This window comes from Nomascus leucogenys, chromosome 19 (genome assembly GCF_006542625.1).
Source record: "Nomascus leucogenys isolate Asia chromosome 19, Asia_NLE_v1, whole genome shotgun sequence".
Lineage (NCBI taxonomy): Eukaryota > Metazoa > Chordata > Mammalia > Primates > Hylobatidae > Nomascus > Nomascus leucogenys.
In genome coordinates, this window is record NC_044399.1 from 38,305,167 (window position 1) to 38,329,690 (window position 24,524).

Consider the following 24,524-nt stretch of genomic DNA (forward strand, 5'->3'; position numbering starts at 1 on the left):
AACCTCCCCTTTTCCCTCATTTATAAGACAGGAGAAAAGGAAGAAAGCAAAAAGTTGGAAAGAAACAGAAATAAGATAAATAGCTAGACGACCTTGGCGCCACCACCTGGCCCTGGTGGTTAAAAAATAATAATAATATTAACCCCTGACCAAAACTACTGGTGTTATCTGTAAATTCCAGACATTGTATGAGAAAGCACTGTAAAACTTTTTGTTCTGTTAGCTGATGTATGTAGCCCCCAGTCACGTTCCTCACGCTTACTTGATCTATCATGACTCTTTCATGTAGACCCCTTAGAGTTATAAGCCCTTAAAAGGGCTAGGAATTTCTTTTTCGGGGAGCTTGGCTCTTAAGACACGAGTCTGCCGACGCTCCCGGCCGAATAAAAAACCTCTTCCTTCTTTAATCCGGTGTCTGAGGAGTTTTGTCTGCGACTCGTCCTGCTACAGCAGCCCTAGCAAACTAAATAGCAATGCCATCTTCATCTAATTCTTTGGAAATAAGCGGGAAGCCAGCTACTATGTAAGTCCAACTACCCCAAGAATATCGTGCTGGAGAGCCCACATGTAGGTACGACGGTCAACAGCCCCGGCTGAACTCAACAGCCAGCACCAGCATGGGAGTGAGCCTCCTCAGGCATCAGCCCAGTGGATCATTTAGGTAACTGCAGGTCTGCCAACCTCTGATTGTATCCGCATGTGAGACTCAAAGCAAGAACTGCTGAGGTGAGCGCTTCCTGGTCCTGACCCACAAAATCATGAGTGACATACAATGGTTGTTTGAGGCTGCCAAGTTTTAGGGTAACTTATTATACAACATAGTAACCAGAGCACCTACCCTCTCCCTTCCCCCACTTGCCACTGGCTGGAACACAGATGAGGTCATGGTGGGCTGTCTTCAGTCCTGTAAATGACATAGATGAGGGCATGGGGAAGCCACAAACGAGGAGCCTGGGCTTTTGGATGCCCTCGTGGAGCAGAGAGGCCAACTCCCCAGATGTCACTCGCATTTCAGGTAAGAGAAATAAATTTCCATCCTGTTTACGTCACTGTTAATTCCATCTGTTTTTTTTTAAGCCAAATCAATATCCTAGTAATATCATATACGTAAAACGAACAGCTCAGTGTCTAGCACATAAATAAGTGATTTTTGGAAAAGGTAACTGTTGCTATTACATTATTATACTAATAATAGTTATTAATAATATTATTACCCTAAACTGCTCAACACTCCTCAAAATGAACATGAGGTGGACCCATGTCACTGATGGTCAATGAGACATGTCAAGCTGGGCAGAAATTGTCTGTGGTCATGCCTAATTCATACCAGGTCTCTCTTCCATCCACCTTAAACTGACTACAGCTCTCCCAGGCAGACCAATAGATAAGGGATCACAGACACCAATGCACAGACACATCCTCCCACTCCCCACCCACACGATGAGCCGAAGCTCCGGGTAGCCACTGTATGCTCCCATCCCACCTGTCCTATCACAGGAGAGAAGACAGGCAGCAAAATGGGATGGAAAGTGGGTCTAAGATAATGAGTGGGGAGAGGGAGCCAGAGAAACTAACTCCATCCCCAGGAAATCAGGCAAGGCTTCCAGGAGGAGGTGACCACTATCCTGAGAGTATCTTCCAGGCTGAAGAGAGGGAAAGGGCTTTCTGCAAGCAGGGAGAGTGGCCTGGGCAAAGGCACGGAGCATCAGAATCCACATAGCCAGTGACCTACACCTGCCTCTTCAGCGTCACGCTTTCAGCTCTACCTCCAGGGAGGCTGGAGGGCAGCACAGGGGAGGGTGGGTGTCAGAGCCCTGTGGCCCCCTGGGGACCTGTGTCCAAGCAGGGGCCACCTCTGCAGCTTTAGAGTCTTCTCTTCTTTCAGAGCCATGGAACTGCAAACAGTACTTCAAAACCCTGGTCCACACAGGGATGCCTGCAGTCTTCCTGTCCTTTTTACCCTCTCTGGGTCAAGGGCTTTGGCTTCAACCCTGATTCTCCCCCTCATCTCCTAGCCCCCTGCCAGATTTGGGCAGGTCTTGCTGAAGTAGAGGCCCAGGAGACATCCCATAGATACAGGAGGCTGAGGAAGGAGACATAGGCCTTTCCTTCCTGAGGCCCCAGGAGGGAGACAAGACTCAGAGACATAGACAGAACTCTCAGTGAATAGAGCAGAGGCCCTGAGAGCTGGGCAGCCAGAGAAGGCAGGAAGAGTGCAATTGGGCAATCAAGGCAAGTTTCTTGGAGGAAAGGGGCAGGAAAGGGTGGATGTCAGGGGAGATCACCCTACAGGCAAGCTCTGGAATCGGTGGAGATTGGCGAGTTTAAACATCCACAGCGCCTTTAGGCTTCAGTATCTAGTCCAGGGGAGGGGGGTACATGGGAGAGTGTCCCTATGGCCTTGTCACTAGGAAAGCACAGTTCGTGACTTATCCACTGAGTGTGGATTCAGTGAGATGAGAGAGGGCGGTTTTTTAGTGATCGGGCAGCCTCCACACTCCCCATTGCTCTTCTGCTCGGGGAAAGGGGGACGGTAGAAATTACCTGCCTCTCTCGCGGCTCCTGTCCACGCTCCCTGCCCCTTCTTCCAGAACCCCATCCACCCCTGCCGCCACTCTAAACTAGAGTTCCATCCACAGCAGCCCCTGGTCTGGGCGCTGTCCAGCCCCAGGCTGGGTGGTCGAGTTTTCCTTGCGCTCCGAGCAGAGGGAACCCCCGCGCCCGCCCCAGCCTTGTCCTGGAGCGCCTCTGTCCGAGTCGGTTTTCTCTCCTCTGGCCCCCACGCCTCCACCCTCCACTTCCACGAGACGCCACCTCCACGAAGGAGAAAGGAAAGAAAATACAAAGGCACACATTCCGTTTCGGTGGAATTCGCTCTTTATTTTGGGAACAGGGAAGGACCACACACAGCCCTGCAGCTCAGGGGGCGGGGGCATCGAGACGCGGGACTGTCGTACCCGAACCCTGCCCAGACGCCGCCGTCGGGAGGCGGAATCCGGGTTTCCAGGGTCGGGAGTGAACATGCAAATGAGGTGGGCGTGGTCTGCAGGTCTCCCAGGAGGCCTCGGGTGTCCTCACCACAGGTCTGCGCCTCCGGCCTGCGGGAGCGAAGGGAAAGGAATCCGATCTGGGGAGGCAAGCCTGGGAGACGTCGTAAGTGATGGACCTGGGTGGGGCCAGACCGCGCTCTCGGAGGCAGGATGGTATGTGACTTGACCGGGGCGCTTTTACCGCCACCTGCCGAGGCGGTCCTCGCTGTCTGGGAAGAACGTTTTGGAGAGGCGCGCGACCGGGCGGTCTAGTTTCCCATACCTGGGGGCGGGGCCTGGAAGGGCGCGGTCAGATCTAGCCACGCCCCCGATGGAGCGGGGCCGCAGGGGGAGAGCCCCAGGGGTCCCGCTCCGCCCGCCCCGCGCCTGCGCTCAGGACGGCCGCGTGACCAGGTTGAGGTAGTGGCGCGGATAGGCGTAGCAGCGGCTCAGCGCCTCCAGGAAGGCGTCTTCGCCGGGAGCCTCGGGTTTGATGGGGTAGGCGTCGACCAGCGCCCCCAGGTAGACGAGCAGGGCCAAAAGCACTGTGGCCATTGTAGGCCACGACCTGCGCACCGACACCACCTGGGAAGGCGACACTGGGGTGTGGGTCATTCGAGCCTCGACCCTCCACGGCGGGAGGCTGCGGCCGTCGTCGGGGCCGCGCTCCGGAGCTCTCCCTGGGGCTGGTAGCGGACCAAGGTTCAGCCACCGGCTTGCTGTATGTTCTCCAGCACTGCACCGTCTCCTGCCTCAGTTTCCTAATCTGTCAGAGGGACACAAGCCCTGCTTGACATAACCCCACCCCCACCCCGGCTGCTGCCCAGAGAGGAGGTAGATTAAAGAGGGTTGTGCTGGCAACGGGACTCCCGGGCTTCCTTCCCACCTCCAATGGCCCCCTCCAATACAGTTTCCCACCACTCACCCCTAGCTTCCACTATCCCAGCCTCAGTTTCCCCACAAAACAGCCTGGATTTCCCGGTACCAGACCGTGCTTGAGCCCCAGCCACTCACAGCGACAGCTTGTGAAGCACATGAGCAGGAGGTGGAAGGCGAGGAAAGTTTCAAGGGCTGCACTGGGGCAGGTCAAGCTGAGGAGGCCTCCTCTGCTCAGGGCTTTCCTTTCGGGGCTTATATCCCCGCCTGGAAAGGAAAGGGAGTCCCACGGGGAGGGGCAGCCAGCAGGGGGTGCGCCCTTCTTCCTCCTTCCACACGCACCAGATCGCTGAGCTTACACTCAGCCACTGTGTGACGTCTCCACCTCACAGGAGCTCAGGGGGCAGCTGCCATGCTCAGATTTGGGGTCCCGCTGGATGGGGTACCTAGCCTGAACCCTGTGTTCAGCCCACAGCCCCCCAGGGGCAGGTCCGGCCTTCTGAGGAAGTGAAGTGGTTGGATCTAGACTCCTGGGGCAGCCCCTAGGACCAGGAATGAGATTCTGTCTTCCCTAGCCAGTCCATGGTGGGAGTGAGGGGTGGGAGGGTGAACACATTTCCTCCAGCCTGTGGTATCTGTGACCACTCTTTCCAAAACACAACCCTTTTCAGCCTCTGCTCAGTAATACCTTGGAGAAGGGCTGAGGAGTGACAGGACCTCTGGGGGAAAGTCTTTCTCCTGGAGGCAGGGGTGGGAGCACCTGACCTTGGGTCCTGGCCTGCAGTTTATAATATCCTGGGGGAGAGGCCTTTCTGAACACTCCATTATGTTCTCTCTCCATTAAAGAGTTGGGAAAAGAGGCAGGAGGAGGCAGAAGCCAGTCCCCCCACCAGAAGCAGCTGAGTCAGCTACCTGTGTATCCAGCCTGGCACACAAAGACCCTGGTCCAGCCATGTGTGGCATAGAGCCCCCTCCCCAGGCAATGTCCCCACCCCATGCAAGTGTCAATCAGGACACTGGTGTCTTCTGGGCCTGAGTGATGCCAAGCCTTCCCAAACACATGCCACTGTCCCCAGCTCGTGGCAGTCTCCACTGGGCTCTGAAGCCCAGATCCTTTGAAGGAAAGGACTCGTGTTTATTAAGCACCTACTGTGCACCGGGTAGTACATAATTTCAGACATCACAACACAATGAGCTGAGTTTATCTCTATTTTCCACATGAGGAAACTGAAGCCCTGATGAAGCAGCCACAGTCACCCATGATTCAAACAGGAAAAGGAGGGTGAGGCAGACCCCGGGAAGAGGACCTCTCAATCGTGAGGGGCAGAAAGGCTCAGCACCTGGAGTAGCCATGTGGTGCCGGAGGCAGGCCTGGGAGCAGGGACCCGAAGCCTAAGTCTGGGGCCCACCACCCGCTATGAGAGGCTGAGTAGGGGAAGGGCCTCCAGAATGCCAACCCCCTCAAACCCACCTGCCCAGTAGGAGAGAGGGCTGTGGGAAGGTCTCTCCATAAAGCCATTCCAGCTTCCTCTCCCTGGGCTGGCCAGACCTCCAATACTTCCAGAAGTCCCATCAGCCCATGGGGGCTGAAGGGGCCAACTTGTCCAGGCTGCTGGTTCTGAGCCAGCCCCTCCAGCCCCAGGACAGATGGCTGTGGGTGCTATTTTTAGAGCTCTCCTGAGAGGGTGAGTTCAGGGCTCTCTCAGTCACTCTTTTATGGGTTCAATCACCTGCATTCTCTGCAGATGGCTCCTTATCAGCCAATCAGGCCCCATGGGGCCACCCACCCCAGGAAACACCAGGGTGCCCTGCTGAGCATGGAGGTGGAAGAGGACAGCAGGACAAGGGGACATAAATCCTACCTTTGAAGGAAGGAGAAAAACCATTCTTCTTAGGGACCCCTCATCCAGGGGGCAAGACACGGCCCTATCCTTCAAGAACTCCAGTCTCAAAGAAAGGACATGGCTGTATCATGGGGGATCCTCAGTCTGAGGGGTTCCCAGAACATCGATACAGAGACACAAACAGAGAGACAGCTGTTGTCTTGTTTGGAGGGGTGACAGCAGAAATCAAAGAATTCCACTCCTCCATGGAAAGACAAAAGACAGGTGCTCACCCTGGGATGGAGGGGGCAGTGGGAGCTGGTTAGTACATCTGTGATCCCAGGGGTCAGGGCCTACAGAAGGACCCTGCAGGCTAATGGGGACAAGGATACCAGAGAGTATGGGCCTGTTTGCTCTTCTGACCCTGCGGCACTAACCATGAGGGGATAGGGGGTTTCTAGTGCACTGATTCCGGGCAGAGAGATGGAGCCTGTGAGATGTCCACAGGGAATCTGACATCCCTGGAACCCCATTATGTCTTGGGGAATATGGGATCCAGGGACAGATGGGAAGAGAGGAGAGACATTATAGAAGCTAAAGGGCATGGGATGGCCTGAATTTGGGATACAACCTCTGAAGAAGTCACTTCCTCATTTATAGCCAAAGTAAATGGGCGCCCAGATAGTCTCAGTGTGGACCAGGAGCCAGCCTCACACATCCCTCCAAGCCCTCCCTATCCATCATACTCCCACCCTCCAATTTCACTCCCCAGTTACAGGGCAAGCCGACTGGTTCATTAATCACTGCCTCCTCATCGGAGAGCTTGTTAACTTGTTGATTAGTGGGGAGTATGTCTCAGCCCTCGGTCAATGGGCTCGGCTACATCCATCCATACACTCACACCCATCATTGATGCATAACTCAGTGGTCATGAGACATGTCTGGGGGTTGGGGGGCTGACATCTGTGAGGGCAGAAAGTTCAGACACAATTGTTTTTGTAGATGTTTGAGACCAGGGCCTGCCTCCAACTTGTCCTTGAAGGGTAGGGGACAGAATCACTAGGGCTTCCTTGGCCCCATTCTCAGAGCACCAGGCAAGGCCACCCTAAGTCAGGGAGACCATGGACCTGGACCCCAGCCAACCATTCTCCTTGTCCAGTGGGCTCAAGGGCCACTCATCAAGGGGATGTGTCCTCTGCCATTCATCATTAGAGGTTTAGAATTCTGCACCCCATCACCCACCTGCCCGTACCCGCTCCCCACACATAAACCCTCTCTTTGATCATCGTGCACTGTGCAGCACTGGCCCACTGCCCTTCCACCTGCAGGCATTTCCTCATGCCCAGGGTCCTGCAGACAGCAGATGGTCATACAGCAAGAGTAATTCGATTCTCATTCAACAAGCATTTATGAAGTCCCTGCTGTGTGCCAGGCACTCATCTAGGGACTGGGATAGGGCAGTGAACAAACAGGCAAAACCCTTGCCCTCATAGAGCTCACATTCCAGTGACAAGAATAGAAAATAAATCAATAAGCAAGGACGCTGGGCGCGGTGGCTCATGCCTGTAATCCCAGCACTTTGGGAGGCCGAGGCAGGTGGATCACCTGAGGTCAGGAGTTCGAGACCAGACTGGCCAACATGGTGAAATCTCCTCTCTATTAAAAATACAAAAATTAGCCAAGTGTGGTGGCACATGCCTGTGATCCCAGCTACTTGGGAGGCTGAGGCAGGAGAATTGCTTGAACCTGGGAGGCGGAGGTTGCAGTGAGCTGAGATGGTGCCACTGCACTCCAGCCTGGGTGACAAAATGAGATAAGTGCTATATATCTGATAAGTGCTATAGAGTAAAATCAGAGCTGGGTATAGTGGCTCATGTCTGTAATCCCAGTGTTCTGGTAGACCAAGGTGGGAGGGTCACTTGAGCCCAGGAAGGAAGTGACGAAGCAAACCATGAAGCTACCTTGGGAAGAGTGGGAGGTGGCCCACTTGGGAAGGAGAGTTTTACTTGGCCCACTTGCTGAGGAGAGTCTTACTTCCAATTATGTGGTCAGTTTTAGAATAAGTGGGATGTGGTGCTGAGAAGAATGTATATTCTGTTGATTAGGTGTGGAGAGTTCTGTAGATGTCTATTAGGTCCACTTGATCCAGAGCTGAGTTCAAGTCCTGGATATCCTTGTTAATTTTCTGTCTTGTTGATCTGTCTAATATTAACCATGGGATGTTAAAGTTTCCATTATTGTGTGGGAGTCTAAGTCTCTTTGTAGGTCTCTAAGGACTTGCTTTATGAATCTGAGTGCTTCTGTATTGGGTGCATATATATTTAGGGTAGTTAGCTCTTCTTGTTGAATTGATCCCTTTACCATTATGTAATGGCCTTCTTTCTCTCTTTTGATCTTTGTTGGTTTAAAGTCTGTTTTATCAGAGACCAGGATTGCAACCCCTGCTTTTTTTTTCTTTCCATTTGCTTGGTAGATCTTCTTCCATCCCTTTATTTTGAGCCTATGTGTGTCTTTGCACGTGAGATGGGTCTTCTGAATACAGCACACTGATGGGTCTTTACTCTTTATCCAATTTGCCAGTCTGTGTCTTTTAATTGGGGCATTTAGCCCATTTACATTTAAGGTTAATATTGCTATGTGTGAATTTGATTCTGTCATTATGATGCTAGCTGGTTATTTCGCCCATTAATTGATGCAGTTTCTTCATAGCGTTGATGGTCTTTACAATTTGGCATGTTTTGCAGTGGCTGATACATGTTGTACCTTTCCATATTTAGTGCTTCCTTCAGGAGCTCTTGCAAGGCAGGCCTGGTGGTGACAAAATCTCTCAGCATTTGCTTGTCTGTAAAGGATTTTATTTCTCCTTCACTTATGAAGCTTAGTTGGGCTGGATATGAAATTCTGGGTTGAAAATTCTTTTCTTTAAGAATGTTGAATATCGGCCCCCACTATCTTCTAGCTTGTAGGGTTTCTGCCGAGAGATCCCGTTAGCCTGATTGGCTTCCCTTTGTGGGTAATCCGACCTTTCTGTCTGGCTGCCCTTAACATTTTCTCCTTCATTTCAACCTTGGTGAATCTGACAGTTCTGTGTCTTGGGGTTGCTCTTCTCAAGGAGTATCTTTGTGGTGGTCTCTGTATTTCCTGAATTTGAGTGTTGGCCTGCCTTGCTAGGTTGGGGAAGTTCTCCTGGATAATATCCTCAAGGGTGTTTTCCAACTTGGTTCCATTCTCCCCGTCACTTTCAGGTATGCCAATCAAATGTAGATTTGGTCTTTTCACATTGTCTCATATTTCTTGGAGGCTTTGTTTGTTTCTTTTCCCTCTTTTTTCTCTAATCTTGTCTTCTCACTTTATTTCATTAATTTGATCTTCAATCACTGATATCCTTTCTTCCGTTTGATTGAATTGGCTATTGAAGCTTGTGTGTGCTTCATGAAGTTCTCATACTGTGGTTTTCAGCTCCATCAGGTCCTTTAAGCTCTTCTTTACACTGGTTATTCTAGTTAGCCCTTCGTCTAACCTTTTTTCAAGGTTTTTAGCTTCCTTGCAATGGGTTAGAACATGCTCCTTTAGCTCAGAGAAGTTTGTTATTACCGACCTTCTGAAGCCTACTTCTGTTCATCAAACAGAATGAGTTCATCAAACTCATTCTCCGTCCAGTTTGGTCCTTTGCTGGCGAGGAGTTGTGTTCCTTTGGAGGAGAAGAGGTGTTCTGGTGTTTGGAATTTTCAGCCTTTCTGCTCTGGTTTCTCCCCATCTTTGTGGTTTTATCTACCTTTGGTCTTTGATGTTGGTGACCTGTGGATGGGGTTTTGGTGTGGATGTCTTTTTTGTTGACGTTGATGCTATTCCTTTCTGTTTGTTAGTTTTCCTTCTAACAGACAGGCCCCTCAGCTGCAGATCTGTTGGAGTTTGCTGGAGGTCCACTCCAGACCCTGTTTGCCTGGGTATCACCAGCGGAGGCTGCAGAACAGCACTTATTGCTGCCTGATCCTTCCTCTGGAAGCTTTGTCCCAGAGGGGCACCCGCCTGTAGGGGGTGTCTATCAGCACCTACTGGGAAGTGTCTCTCAGTCAGGCTACATGGGGGTCAGGGACCCAGTTGAGGAGGCAGTGTGTCCATTATTGGAGCTCGAATGCCATGCTGGGAGAACCACTGCTTTCTTCAGAGCTGTCAGGCAGGGACGTTTAAGTTTGCAGAAGCTGTCTGCTGCCTTTTGTTCAGATATGCCCTGCCCCGATATGTGGAATCTAGAGAGGCATTAGGCCTTGTTGAATGGCAGCAGGCTCTGCTGTGGTTGAGCTTCCCTGCTCCTTCGTTTACACCGTGAGCATGGAACCACCTACTCTAGCCTCAGCAATGGTGGATGCCCCTCCCCCTGCCAAGCTTCAGCATCCCAGGTCGATCTCAGACTGCTGCGCTAGCAGCGAACAAGGCTCCGTGGGCATGGGACCTGCCAAGTCAGGCACAGGAGGGAATCTCCTGGTCTGCTGGTTTCAAAGACTGTGGGAAAAGTGCAGTATTTGGGCAGAAGTGTACCGTTCCTCCAGGTACAGTCACTCATGGCTTCCCTTGGCTAGAAAAGGGAAATCCCCCAACCCCTTGCACTTCCCAGGTGAGGCGATGCCCTACCCTGCTTCGGCTCGCCCTCCATGCGCTGCACCCACTCTCCAACCAGTTGCAGTGAGATGAATCAGGTACCTCAGTTTGAAATGCAGAAATCACCCGTCTTCTGCATCGATCTCGCTGGGAGCTGTTCCAATCTGGCAATCTTGGAAGGGACCTTATTTTATTTTTGGAGACAGAGTCTCACTTTGTTGCCCAGGCTAGAGTGCAGTAGGGTGACTTTGCCTCACTGCAACCTCTGCCTCCCAGGCTCAAGCGATTCTCCTGCCTCAGCCTCCCGCGTAGCTGGGATTACAGGTGCCTGCCACTTCGCCCAGCTAATTTTTTTATTTTTAGTAGAGATGGGGTTTTGCCATGTTGGCCTGGCTTGTCTTCAACTCCTGACCTCAGGTGATCCGCCTGCCTTGGCCTCCCAAAGTGCTGGGATTATAGGTGTGAGCCACCGCACCCAGACAATATTGTTTTATTCTTTTATTTCTGTATAGATAGAGTCTCACTATGTTGCCCAGGCTGGTCTCAAGTTCTTGGGCTCAAGCTATCCTCTCACCTCTACTTCTTAAAGTGGTAGGATTAAGGTGTGAGCCCCCATGCCCAGACTCATCAGACTTTTTGACAGCAATACTCTACACAAGAAGGAAATGGAATAGTATATTTGAGATGCTCAAGTAAAGAAAACATGAACCAAAGATTTTTATACCTAGCTCTACTAATCTTCAAATGCGTAACCAAACTATTATCAGCATGCAAGATCTCAGGGAATATTATGCCCATGAGCCCTTCCTGAGGAATCTACTAGAGAATAAACCTCCAACAACCAAAATGACTAGAAAGACATTGTCATAAGGACTGGTGATGAGCAGGAAGTTTAGTTTCATAGAACTAATACTAAATGAGGATTAAAAGGAAGAAAGTGTATTATGTAATGGTTAGATACTCTAACAATATATATAGTAAAACCAGAGAAAAGTGGGCAGGGGGACCAAGGGGGTAGCATATGCAAAAAAAAAAAAAAAAAAAAACCAACTGTTTTCAGTAATAACTGGTGGTGGCAGTCAGTATTGTTATTCTGAGACTTCTGCATAATACAGATCAAACAAATGCATATTCTAAAATAAATGGGATATTTAATGCTTTCATCTCCTGTGTCCTTGAGAACCAGAATTTACAATGTGGAAGAAAGAGGTTACAGATGTAATATAGAAGAGGTTAAATAAACACCCATCAGTCCTGAATTTGATTTGGAAATCTCTGTTTATTGAAAAGGCCTAGAAACCATGTTGAAACCAATGGCAGTGAACATCCCTAGCACCTAGACTGGTCTTTTTTTCCTTTCCTTTTCCTTTTTCTTTTTTTCCAGCTTTATGCAGGAATAATGGACAAATAAAAATTCCATATATTCAGCTGGGTGTGGTGGCTCACGCCTGTAATCCCAGTACTTTGGGAGGCTGAGGTGTGCAGATCACTTGAGGTCAGGAGTTTGAGACCAGACTGGCCATCGTGGTGAGACTCAATCTGTACTAAAAATACAAAAAATTAGCTGGCCGTGGTGGTGCATGCCTGTAGTCCCAGCTACTTGGGATGCTGAGGCAGAAGAAGCACTTGAACCCGGAGGTGGAGGTTGCAGTGAGCCAAGATTGTGCCACCACACTCTAGCCTGGGCAACAGAGCGAGACTCTGTCTCAAAAAAAAAGTTGTATGTATTCAAGGGGTACAATGTGATTATTTAATATATGTATACATTATGTAATGATTACTACAATCAAATGAACGCATCCTTCACCACACAGTTACCATTTATTTGTGTGTATGTGTGTGGTGAGGACACTTCTGATCTGCTCTCTTAGCAAATTTCAAGTAAACAATACAATAGTATTAACTCTAATCACCACACTTTACCAGAATTCCCATGCTTTACCATGATTCCCAGAATCTATTCATCTTGTAACTGGAAGTTTGTACTCTTTGACAAACATCTTCCCATCTCCCCATCCTCATCCAGCCCCTGACAACCACTGTTCCTCTCTTTGCTTCTATGAGTTTGTGAGTTTTTTAGATTCCACATATAAGTGAGATCATATTGTATTTGTCTTTCTGTGTCTGGCTTATTTTAATTAGCATTAAAACCCAACATGTTCATCAATATTGTCACAAAGGGCAGGATTTCCTTCTTTTTTTTTTTTTTTTTTTTAATAACTGAGTGAACTGGGATTTCTTGGAGAAGTGGTAGAGCTGAGCTCTGGAACTGGAAATACACAAGGTGAGGCTGGAACACGTTGTCAAATCAGAAAACAAAGAGGCTTCAGGCATGTGGGCATGTCCAAAGGACTAAAGAACCAGTCTGAATAAGCTCCCTCTGGCCAAATATGGACTTAATGAGCATCATCATGGTAATAATTGTAATGGATTGGGGCCAGGTGCAGTGGCTCATGCCTGTAATCCTAGAACTCTGGGAGGCAAGGCAGGAGGATCACTTGAGCCCAGGAATTTGAGACCAGCCTGGGCAAAATAGTGAGACCGCATCTCTACAAAAACCTTAACAATTTAGCTGGCTTGGGCCGGGTGTGGTGGCTCACGTCTGTAATCCCAGTGCTTCGGGAGGCCGAAGCAGGCGGATCACCTGAGGTCAGGAGTTGAAGACTAGCCTGGCCAACATGGTGAAATCCTGTTTCTACTAAAAATACAAAAATTAGCTGGGCATGGTGGCGGATGCCTGTAATCCCAGCTACTCGGGAGGCTGAGGCAGGAGAATCGCATGAACCCGGGAGGTGGAGTTTGCAATGAGCCGAGATCACGCCACTGCATTCCAGCCTGGGCACAATAAGAGTGAAACTCCGTCTCAAAAAAAAAAAAAAAAAAAAAAGAAAGAACTGGCTTGATGTGCATTCCTGCAGTCCCAGCTACTCAGGAGGCTGAGGTGGGAGGATGGCTTGAGCTTGAGAGGTTGAGGCTTCAGTGAGCCATGATCGCACCACTGTACTCCAGCCTGGGCAAGAGAGCAGGATTTTGACTCAATAATAACAATAATAGTAAATGAAATGTAATGGGTTGAAACCTGTCAAACACATTTAAATACTTGAGTTCATGATGATATAATTGTGAGTTCATTTTAATATTTTTCATTATCTTGAAAACTGGATAAACAAAGAGAAGGAATCAAGCATTTATCTTGACTGTCCTATATGAACTGGATAGCCAGACAGCAGATGAGGACAAGTTATTCTTTATAAAGTTATTCCATCAATCAATAAAGACAAAGGATAGAATTAGAAAATCAGCACCATTTATCACCCCTGGCCCTCCCCAGCATATTAATGGATCTACTCATTGAGTATCAATATCTGTTGTCATCAAAAGAAAGAGATGGCTGGGCATGGTGGCTCACACCTGTAATCCCAGCACTTTGGGAGGCAGAGGTGGGAGGATCACTTGAGGCCATGAGTTTGAGACCAGCCTGGGCAACACAGCAAGATCCCCATCTCTACAAAAAAATAAAAATAAATAAAAAATAAAAAGAGAGTGAGGCACGGTGGCTCACACCTGTAATCCCAGCACTTTGGGAGGCTGAGGCGGGCAGATTGCTTGAGTCCAGAAGTTTAAGACCAGCTTGGCCAACATGGCAAAATCTCATCTCCACTAAAAATACAGAAAAATTAGCTGGGCATTGTGGGGCACACTTGTAATCCCAACTACTCAGGAGGCTGAGGTGGGAGGATTGATTGAACCCAGAAAGCAGAGGTTGCAGTGAGCTGAGATTGCACCACTGCACTCCAGCCTGGGCAACAGAATGAGACTCCATCTCCAAAAATAAATAAATAAATAAATAAATTAAAAGAGAGGCAGCCAGACATTATGAGTCTCCTGGTTAACACACCAGCACCTATAGTTTTGCCAAACGGATCGACCCTGAATTTGATCATGCCTCTGGATCCAGCTGCCAATTTGCGGAAATAGAGGACAGAGGAACTTACTGAGCTGCATCATGAGTATGCAGTCATCCAAATCTGGACTGTGGGAAACTTGACAGGTCAAACAGCCCAGATTCTTCTACAGATAAGTTGTAAGAAAAAGAAAGGGACAGAAGAGGAGACTTCAGATTAGAAGAAACCTTTAAAAAGAAATCTTATACCTAATGATGTTGAGGTGAGAAGAGGAGTAGGAGGACTGGGAGGAGGTGGAGGAGACGAAGGATAAGGAAGAAGAAGAACCTTAAAATGAATCGGATTTTTGGCTGGGCATGGTGGCTCATGCCTGTAATTCCAGCATTTCGGAAGACTGAGGTGGGCAGATCACTTGAGGTCAGGAGTTCAAGAGCAGCCCGGCCAACATGGTGAAACCCCATCTCTACTAAAAATACAAAGATTAGCCGGGCATGGTGATGTGCACCTGTAATCCCAGCTACTCGGGAGACTGAGGCAGGAGAATCGCTTGAATGCAGGAGGTGGAGGTTGCAGTGAGCCAAGATCGTGCCACTGCACTCCAGCCTGGGCGACAGAGTGAGGCTCCGTCTCAAAAAAAAAAAAAAAAGTATCGGAATGTTTAAAATAAGCAAAACTAAACTATAGTGTATAGAAATGCACATGGGAGATAAAACCATAAAGAAACAAGGAGTGATTATTGAGTGTCAGGTTAGTAGCAGTCACTTTTGGATTGGGGCCGGGGTGGGGCTGTGATTGGGATGAGGCACACAGAGGGACTTCTGGGTGGGGAGGGGCTGGCAAAGTTCTATTTCTTGACCAGGGGTTTGGGGTGTTCATCTTGTAACTCATCAAGCTTGTGGTAAGGGACAGGTAAGTCTGGAGGCAGAGAAGACAGAGACTGGATGACATGAAGGTTGGGGAAAATGGAGCAAAACAGAGACCAAGTGCCTTCTAGTTAGGGATGGCCACATGACTACGTTCTGGCCAGTGGGATAGGAGCACAAGAAGCAATGCAGCTTCCTCATCATACTTTTCTTTTTTTTTTCCTTTTTTTGTTTTTTTGAGACAGAGTCTTGCTCTGTTGCCCAGGCTGGACTGCAATGGGGTGATCTCAGCTCCCTGCAACCTCCACCTCCTGGGTTCAAGTGATTCTCCCATCTCAGCATCCTGAGTAGCTGGGATTACAGGTGCCTGCCACCACGCCCAGTTAATTTTTGTATTTTTAGTAAAGACGAGGTTTCACCATGTTGGCCAGGCTAGTCTCAAACTCCTGACCTCAGGTGATCCACCCGCCTCAGCCTCCCAGAGTGCAGATTACAGGCATGAGCCATTGTGCCCAACCTGTTTTACCTGGTTTTCTATATCAGTGTTTTGTTTTACAATAAAAATGGAAGTTTTTGTTGTTTTGTTTTTATTGTATATATTTAAAGTATACAACATGATATCTTGATATACATATACATACAGAAATGACTACTAGGGTCAGGCAAATTAACATATCCATCACCTCACGTAGCTCCGTGCGTGTGTGCATCTAAAAGAGCACATAAATGCTCTCTTATCAAATTTCCAGCATGCAATACAACATTACTAACTGTAGTCCTCATGCTGTACATTGAGATGTCTAAACTTATTTGCATGGATGAACCTAGGAGGCATTATGCTAAGTGAAATAAGCCACACACAGAGAGCAAAACACTGCATGGTCTCATTTATACATGGATTTTTTTAAGCTAAATATAAAGAAACAGAGAGTAGAACAGTGGTTACCAGGGGCAGGGCATGCTGGGGAAGAATGAGGAGACAGAGGTCAATAGTACCATAAAATGTTTTAAACAAAAGTATCCATCAAGAAACAAAAAACAACCAAGAAACAACTAAAATAATTCTTTCTCTTTCCAGCCATTGTAACTACAAAACACAAAGTGGTTTTTTACTGGCTTTCCTGTTTCTTCCCTTTGACACCGGTGCTCCCCAAGATGAGATCTTTGGCTCTCTTTTGTTTCTTGTTTCTCTTTTTCACCATGGAGTTGTCATCCACCCCCAAGATTTTAACCACCCCTAAAATCTGTGTCATTGCTCTTCTGCTGAGTTCTGATCCACACTGTCCACTGTTTCCAGACATATCCCCATGGATACCTCTCAGTCAGCTTAAAGTTAATGCAGCCTAATAGCAAAAATAATACATCGACATTTCTCAAGTGCTTACACTGTGCCAAGTACTATTCCAGGTACATCTCACATATTGTCTTAGTCTTCACCACACATAATGTGCCATCATTAGCCCAGCTTTACAGATATAAAACTGACACACAGAAAGGTCAAGTCAGTAGCTCACCCTTATCTTAGCTTGTTTTCTGAATTCCCAAATCTTCAGGGATCTCCAGCTCCATGAATGGTATCTCCGTCTCTTCAGGTAACTGATTTGGAAACCTTGGCTTCACTCCACCAATGACCTGAGTCATTCTTAGAAAGTCTGAAGAAGGAGCATGCAGTTCTGAGGGTGGCAGCAGGTCCAGGAATTGGAATGTGACCACAGAGGAATTCTTCATAAAGGGCTGAACTTTACTGGATGAGTTTCCCCTGGAATACCAGGGAGTCATATGAAATCGCAGCTTGGGAAGTGCATTCAACAGTACATGGCAGACATCATTTCGTGTTAATAAATATATCCAGCCCTTTACCCCAACACTCCCAATCCTCATTATCTGCCCAGTTTATTCCCTAGGACTTACCACTTTCTAGCACTCTATGTAATTATTTATTTGTATGTTTATTGTCTGTCTACTAGAATGGGGGCTCCATGAGGGCAGAGGTTTTTGTCTGTTTCTTCACTGATGTATCCCCAGTGCCTAGAATAATGTGTGATACATGGTGGGGGTTCAAGTAATACTTGCTGAATGAATGGATCCACATCCTCACTTTCAATGGCTGCATGGCTTACCACACAGGCACACACATAAGCATGTATACACACATACACACACATGCATATGTCTTGAAGGTAGAAGTCTATTCCTATCCCACCACAGTCCAGATCTTCGTCAAAGAAGAAAGCAATTCCCTAAACACTATGCACTCTTCCTTCATACACCATGCAGGTTAAAGGGAGTGAGATATCAGGCCCTGTCCACAACAGACAAGCCCCATACCTTACCCCACAGAACTGTTGTGTTCAGCTCCCTCTAAAGCTGCAGAACTAGCGGCTCAGACCACAAACTCTGGGGCTAGGATGACTGGGTTGGCCACTGACTAGCTGTGTGATCTTGGGAAAGTTACTTATCCTCTAGGAACCTCAGTTTTGTCATCTGTCAAATATAGATAACAATAATACCTACTTAATGTAATTGTGACAGTTTAAAAAGCTATTAGGTTCCAGATGAGATGGAGTAAGCACCCTCCACCGTGTCTCTCCCACTGAATGCTGCTGTGAAACATGGACAGACATGCAGGGGGCAGCTCTCTGAGAAGTGTGAAAGTAAACACAGTGGGGAAACAAGAGAAGAGAGCCAGAAGTCAGCGATCCACTGAGCTGAAGCAAGTTTCTCATTTTCTCTCTGATATTCCCCAGCCTGGATACAAGACAGCCCCAAATCCAGAATGGGCAGTGGGGCAACGAGAAAGATCAACAGGGCCGGGCGCAGTGGCTCATGCCTGTAATCCCAGCACTTTGGGAGGCTGAGGCAGGTGGATCACCTGAGGTCAGAAGTTCAAGACCAGCCTGGCCAACATGGCGAAACCCTATCTCTACTAAAAATACAAAAATTAGCCAGGCGTGGTGGCGGGCGCCTGTAGTCCCGGCACTTTGGGAGGCTGAGGTGGGCGGATTACGAGGTCAGGAGTTTGAGACCAGCCTGGCCAACATGGCGAACCCCTATCTCTACTAAAAATACAAAAAATTAGCTGGACGTGGTAGCGGGTGCCTGTAATCTCAACTACTCGGGAGGCTGAGGCAGGAAAATCGCTTGAACCTGGGAGGCAGAGGTTGCAGTAAGCCGAGATTGCACCATTGCACTCTAGTCTGGGTGACAGTGCACGACTCTGTCTCAAAAAAAGAAAAAAAAAAAAAGAAAAGAAAAGAAAAAGAAGAAATGACACTGATTTTACACAATCTCTTCCAGAAAATAGAACAAGAGAAAATACTCCCCAGTTCATTTTATGAGGCCAACAGTATCCTGAGACCAAAACTAAACAAAGGTATTTTAAGGAAAAAAACTACAGATCACTATCTCTCATGAACACAGATGTAAAATTCTTCAACAAAATATTAGCTGGCCAGGCACAGTGGCTCATGCCTGTAATCCCAGCACTTTGGGAGGCTGAGGTGAGTGGATCTCTTGGGGTCAGGAGTTTGAGACCACCCAGGCAGGAGTACAGTGGTGTGATCATGGCTCACAGTAACTTCAAACTCCTAGGCTTAAGCAATTCCACCACCTCAGCCTCCTGAGTAGCTGAAACTACAGGCACTACCATGCCCAGCTAATTTTTAAAAAAATTTTTTAGAGACAGGGTCTTACTACGTTGCTGAGGCTGGTCTTGAACTCCTGGCTTCAAGTAATACCTCTTGCCTTAGCCTCTCAAAGTGTTGGGATTACAGGTCTGAGTGACCCAGCTGGGCCCAAGAGTATTATTTTTCAAATTGTGAGTGAATTTTGAATTTTTGTCACATAGTTTCTATCAATCAATATCATCATTTGCTTTTTTTTTTTTTCCTTTTGGGACAGAGTCTTGCTCTGTCACCGAGGCCAGAGTGCAGTGGCGCAATCTCGGCTCACTGCAACTTCTGCCTCCTGGTTTCAAGTGATTCTCCTGCCTCAGCCTCCTGAGTGTCCGGGACTACAGGCATGAGCTACCACGGCCAGCTAACTTGTATTTTTAGTAGAGAGAGGGTTTTGCCATGTTGGCTAGGCTGGTCTAGAACTCCTGATCTCAGGTGATCTGCGCCTCCCAAAGTGCTGGGATTACAGGTGTGAGCCACTGTGCCCGGCCTGATCATTTGCTTTTAATTCTTTAGGCTGTTAACATGGTGAATTACTGTGATTGATTTTTGAATATTGAACCAGCCCTGTATTGCCAGGATAAGTTTCACCTGATTATAGCATTTTAAAAATATATATTCCTGAGTTCAGTTGGCTAGTATTTTGTTTTTGTTTGTTTTTTCTTTTCTTTTCTTTTTTTTTTTTTTTTGACATGGAATCTCACTGTCGCCTGGGCTGAAGTGCAACCAGTGAGCCAAGATCGCATCACCGCACTTCAGCCTCCACCTCCTGGGTTCAAGCTATTCTTCCTCAGCCTCCCGAGAAGCTGTGATTACAGTCATGCAATCCTGTCTCTTTAAAAAAAAAAAAAAGACCAGGTGCAGTTGCTCATGCCTGTAATGCCAGCACTCTGGGAGGCTGAGGCTGGAGTATTACTTGAGGCCAGGAGTTCAAGACCAGCCTGGGCAACATGGCGAAATCTCATCTCTACTAAAAATACAAAAATTAGCTGGGCGTGGTGGCACATGTTTGTAATCCCAGCTGCTCGGGAGGCCTGAGGCATGAGAATTGCTTGAGCCCGGGAGGTGGAGGCTGATGTGAGCCAAGATCACACCCACTGTATGCCAGTCTGGGCGACAGAGGGAGACCCTGTCTAAAAAAAAAAAAAAAAAGTGTGATACAGGTGAAATGACAGAATAACAGACAGCTAGGTCAATGGGACAGAATAGAAAGTACAGTAATAGACCCATGCAAATATGGCAAATTGATTTTTGACCAAAGTGCAAAGACAACTGAATGGAGAAAAGATTTCTAGAACCACCAGTGGAGTCAGGACACAGAATGACTGTATCCCTCCAAAGGACTCCCAGAGCTATCCCTCTGTAGTCACTCCTCCTCTCACCCCTAATGTTTGGTACCCACTACCATCGCTATAGTTTCATCTTTTAGGGAATGTCACACAACTGGAATAATACAGTGTGTAACTTTTTGAGACAGGCTTTGTCCATCCCTAATGCCTTTGAGATTTGTTCCGTGTATCAATAGTCCATTCCTTTTTATTGCTGAGCAGTAAGTATCCCAATATATTAATGTGGTTTGTTTACTCAGTCACCCATTGAAAGACATTAGGACTGTTTCCAGTGTAGATCAACTATGAATAAAGCTGCTACATTGGAAAAAAAAAAAAAAGCTGCTATTGGGAGGCCGATGCAGGTGGATCATGAGATCAGGAGTTCGAGACCAGCCTGGCCAATATGGTGAAACCCCATCTCTACTAAAAATACAAAAATTAGCTGGGCGTGCTGGTGCATGCCTATAGTCCCAGATGCTCGGGAGGCTGAGTCAGGAGAATTGCTTGAACCTGGGAGATGGAGGTTGTAGTGAGCCGAGATCGCGCCACTGCACTCCAGCCTGGGTGACAGAGCAAGACTCCGTCTCAAAAAAAAAAAAAAAAAAAGCTGGTATTAGTGGGCATATTCATCTCTCTTGGATAAATACCCTGGAGAGAGTTTTCTAGGTCATACGTAATTGTGTGCTTAACTTTAGAAAGAAATGTCAAAGTGTTTTCCAGGATGGTTATTTTGCATTCCCACCATCAGTGGACAAGAGTTCTAATTGTTCTGCACCCCCTCAGTACTTCAGATTGTCAATATTTTTTTATATTGCCCATTCTAATATGTGGATAGTGGCACCTCATGATGGTTTTAATTTGCATTTTCCTATTGTCTAATGATGTCGAACATCTATTCATGTGCTTACTTGCCATCTTTATATCCTCTCTGGTGCAGTGTCTGTTCCTGATTTTTTTTTTGAGTGCGTTGTTTTCCTATTGTTGAGTTTGAAGAGTTCTTTATATATTCTGAATACAAGTCTTTTGTTGAGTATGTCATTTGCAACTATTTTCTTTCTGTCTGTAGCTGGTTTTTTCATTTGCTTAACATTGTCTTTTATAGAACAAAAGTTTTTATTTATGATGAAGTCCAGTTTATCAATCGTTTTCTTTTGTAACTCATGGTTTTAGTGTCAGCCTAAGAACTCTTTGCCTAAACTGAGGTCATGAAGATTTTCTCCTACTTTTCTCTAAAAGTTTTATCATTTTACATTTCTTTTAGATATATGATCCATTTTGAGCTAATTTTTGTATAAGTTGTGATGTTTAGGTCGAAGTTCTCTTTTTGTATATGAATGTCCACTATTCAGACACCATTGTTGGCTCTAGGAATCTATACATGTGTTAAAACTCATAAAGCTGTACACCAATGAAACAGTCAATTTTACTTTATGTTACTTTATTATTATTAATTTTTTTTTGAGAGGGAGTCTTGTTCTGTCACCCAGGCTGGAGTGTAGTGGTGCAATCTCAGCTCACTGCAACCTTTGCATCCCTGGTTCAAGTGATTCTCCTGCCTCAGCCTCCCAAGTAGCTGGGACTACAGGCGTGTGCCACCATGCCTGGCTAATTTTTGTATTTTTTGTAGAGGCGGGGTTTCACCATGTTGGCCAGGCTGGCCTCGAACTCCTGACCACACGTGATCCACCTGCCTTGGCCTCCCAAAGTGTTGGGATTACAGGCGAGCCACCACGGTCGGCCAACTTTGTTACTAAAAAAAAAAAAAAAATTTTTTTTTTTTTGAGACAGGCTCTCACTATATCAGCAAGGCTGGAATGCAGTGGCCCAGTCATAGCTCACTGTAACCCTGAACTCCTGAGCTCAAACGATCATCCCACTTCAGCCTCCCTAGTTGCTAGGATTACAGGCATGCACCACTATACCTGGGTAATTTTTATTTTTATTTATTTTTGTTGAGACAGGATCTCACTGTGTTGCCCAGGCTGGTCTCAAACTCCTGGCCTCAAGTGATCCTCCTGCTTCAGCCTCCCAAAGTGTTGGGATTTACAGTCGTGGGCCACAGCAGTCAGCCAAAAAGTCATTAAAAAAAGAAAAAGTTATTTCTAAAGTGCTTAGAACAGAACCTGAAAAACAGTAAGTTTTCAACAAGCGTTTGTTACTTAAATTTCTGCTTTTCCTAGGCAAGCCACCCTCCTATTGTAAAGTAAGCACCCATGGGTGGCTACTGACAGATCAGGAGAGTCTTTGGGTTTTGTGCCTGGTGTGGGATCACATTCTAAGTCATGTCCCCAGATGCTACTGTGCAAGCAGAAGAGAAGCAACGGGGAGATTTGGACTGTCCTGCACAGTTCCCAGTTAGAGGGCGGGGTGGAAAGGCAGACAGTGGCGGATGGGTCCAGGTGAACCTGCAGGCACCTTTGCGGGGAGGCATCCCATAGTTGCTCAGAGCCCCACTCCAGAATCAGACAAAACCTAGTTCAAACCCTGCCTCAATTGTTCAACCAGTCTCTGTGGCCTGAGGAAATTATTACATCTCTGAATTTTGGTTTTGTCATCTGTGAAACACAGGTCTTTAAAGTGCCCGTAAAGCGTTAGGAGGATTGAATGAAATAATGCCTGTCAGAAGCTCAGGACTGTTGCCAGCTCATTGTGAGCACCCAATAACATGCTACATTTTATTGCTATTGCTTGCAGTAAAGAGACTGGCAGGATGCACCCTCACTGTGAACAGTGAGTTATCAAAATTTGTTGTGGGTTTCAGGTCCTAACATTGTATTCTAAAAACGTTCAAAGTTACAGCAAATTGAAAATGGCTGTTCAGCAAGTGGTGCTGATGAGAATCAGGATGCTTTTTCCTTCTTTTGGCTTAGCTATAGCTTCTGTTGTTCTACAGCAGACATATATTACTTCGATAATTAGAAATAAATATGGAGGAGAGGATCAGGAAAAAAAAGTTCAGCAGGACCACAGGCAGAGCCCTGTGGTGCAAAGCCACCACTTCCCACTTTCAACCATGGACTGCCTTTAGAAACAGCCTCTCATCTAATCAGAAATTCTTGGCCGGGCGTGGTGGCTCACGCCTGTAATCCCAGCACTTTGGGAGGCTGAGGTGAGCAGATCACTTAAGTCAGGAGTTCGAGACCAGCTTGGCCAACATGGTGAAACCCCATCTCTACTAAAAAGACAAAAATTAGTTGGGCATGATGGCGGGTGCCTGTAATCCCAGCTACTCAGAAGCCTAAGGCAGGAGAATCGCTGGAACCCAGGAGGCAGAGGTTGCAGTGAGCCAATATCAGGCCGCTGCACTCCAGCCTAGGCGACAGAGCAAGACTGCCTCAAACAAACAACAACAACAACAAAAATTCTTCCAGCCGTTGAGCCATTTCACCCACATATCACCCCGTGTCGACAGGATGTCAGACCTTGCTAAAGTCCAGACATGAGGAGCTTGTGGCACCCCCATCCCTGACCAAATAATTCCAACAGGGAAAATCAGAGCAACCCAGACCGATCTGTTCTTAGTTGTTTCTGATCATGTCTTTCCTTGACACGTACTTACAAACCTAGGGGTGGTGGAAAGGGTATGGATTCTGGAGTCAGATGTTCTAGGTTTGAATCCCACTTGCATTTCTCAGCTGTGTGACTTTGGGAGAGTTGCCTGGCCTCTCTGAGCCTCACTGTAAAAAGAGAACAGTAAAGCTCGTGTCACAGGCTTCTTTTTGACAACTTAAAACAGTGGGTAGGCTGGACGCCATGGCTCACGTCTGTAATCCTAGCACATTGGGAGGCCAAGGTGGGAGGATCACTTGAGCCCAGGAGTTTGAGACCAGCCTGGGCAACATAGTAGAACCTCATCTCTACTAAAAACACAAACAAATTAGCCGGGTGTGGTGGCGTGTGCCTGTAGTCCCAGCTACTTGGGAGGCTGAGGTGGGAGGATCACCTGAGCCCAAAAAGTTGAGGCTACAATGAGCCGAGATCACACCACTGCATTCCAGCTGCTTGGGTGATGGGAGTTAGACCCTGTTTAAAAAAACAAAAAAACAAAAAAACGCCGCAACCAGGTGTCCTCAAGGACAAGGCAGGGGCTTCCTACCTTTGTGCCCCAGTGCCTGGCGCAGAAGGGTACCATCAATCCACCCCACCCCACCCTGATACATATGCCTTTTCCTTCTTGCTCACATCTTTGCCACCTGCCTCTCCCCACATTTCTCCACAATTCCCACCAACTCTCTCTCCACATATGCTTCTCCCCAGTGCTTACCTCTGTCCTCTCGTTTGACCCCACCCTGCCTTCCTGGCTTAGGATGACCGGCCCCATCCTTCATTACCATTCTGTATCCCCAGTGTCCATGAGCTGCTGTGCAGCCTGTGGCCTGCTCCGTGGCCTTCATCAGAACAGGGAGATGCAGGGGGAGAGTGAT

The 24,524-nt window shown here is 47.5% G+C and overlaps 1 protein-coding gene across 1 annotated transcript; it reads right to left on the bottom strand.

The window, feature by feature from the left end:
• Positions 1-2,864: 2,864 nt before the first annotated feature.
• Positions 2,865-3,608, bottom strand: LOC100596710 (peptide YY-like). The gene is made up of 2 exons (XM_030800056.1): positions 3,430-3,608; positions 2,865-3,312 (listed from the first exon to the last, which is right to left on the bottom strand). Exons 1-2 carry the CDS (start codon positions 3,582-3,584, stop codon positions 3,228-3,230), a joined length of 240 nt encoding a protein of 79 aa, XP_030655916.1. The 5' UTR covers positions 3,585-3,608; the 3' UTR covers positions 2,865-3,227.
• Positions 3,609-24,524: the final 20,916 nt, after the last annotated feature.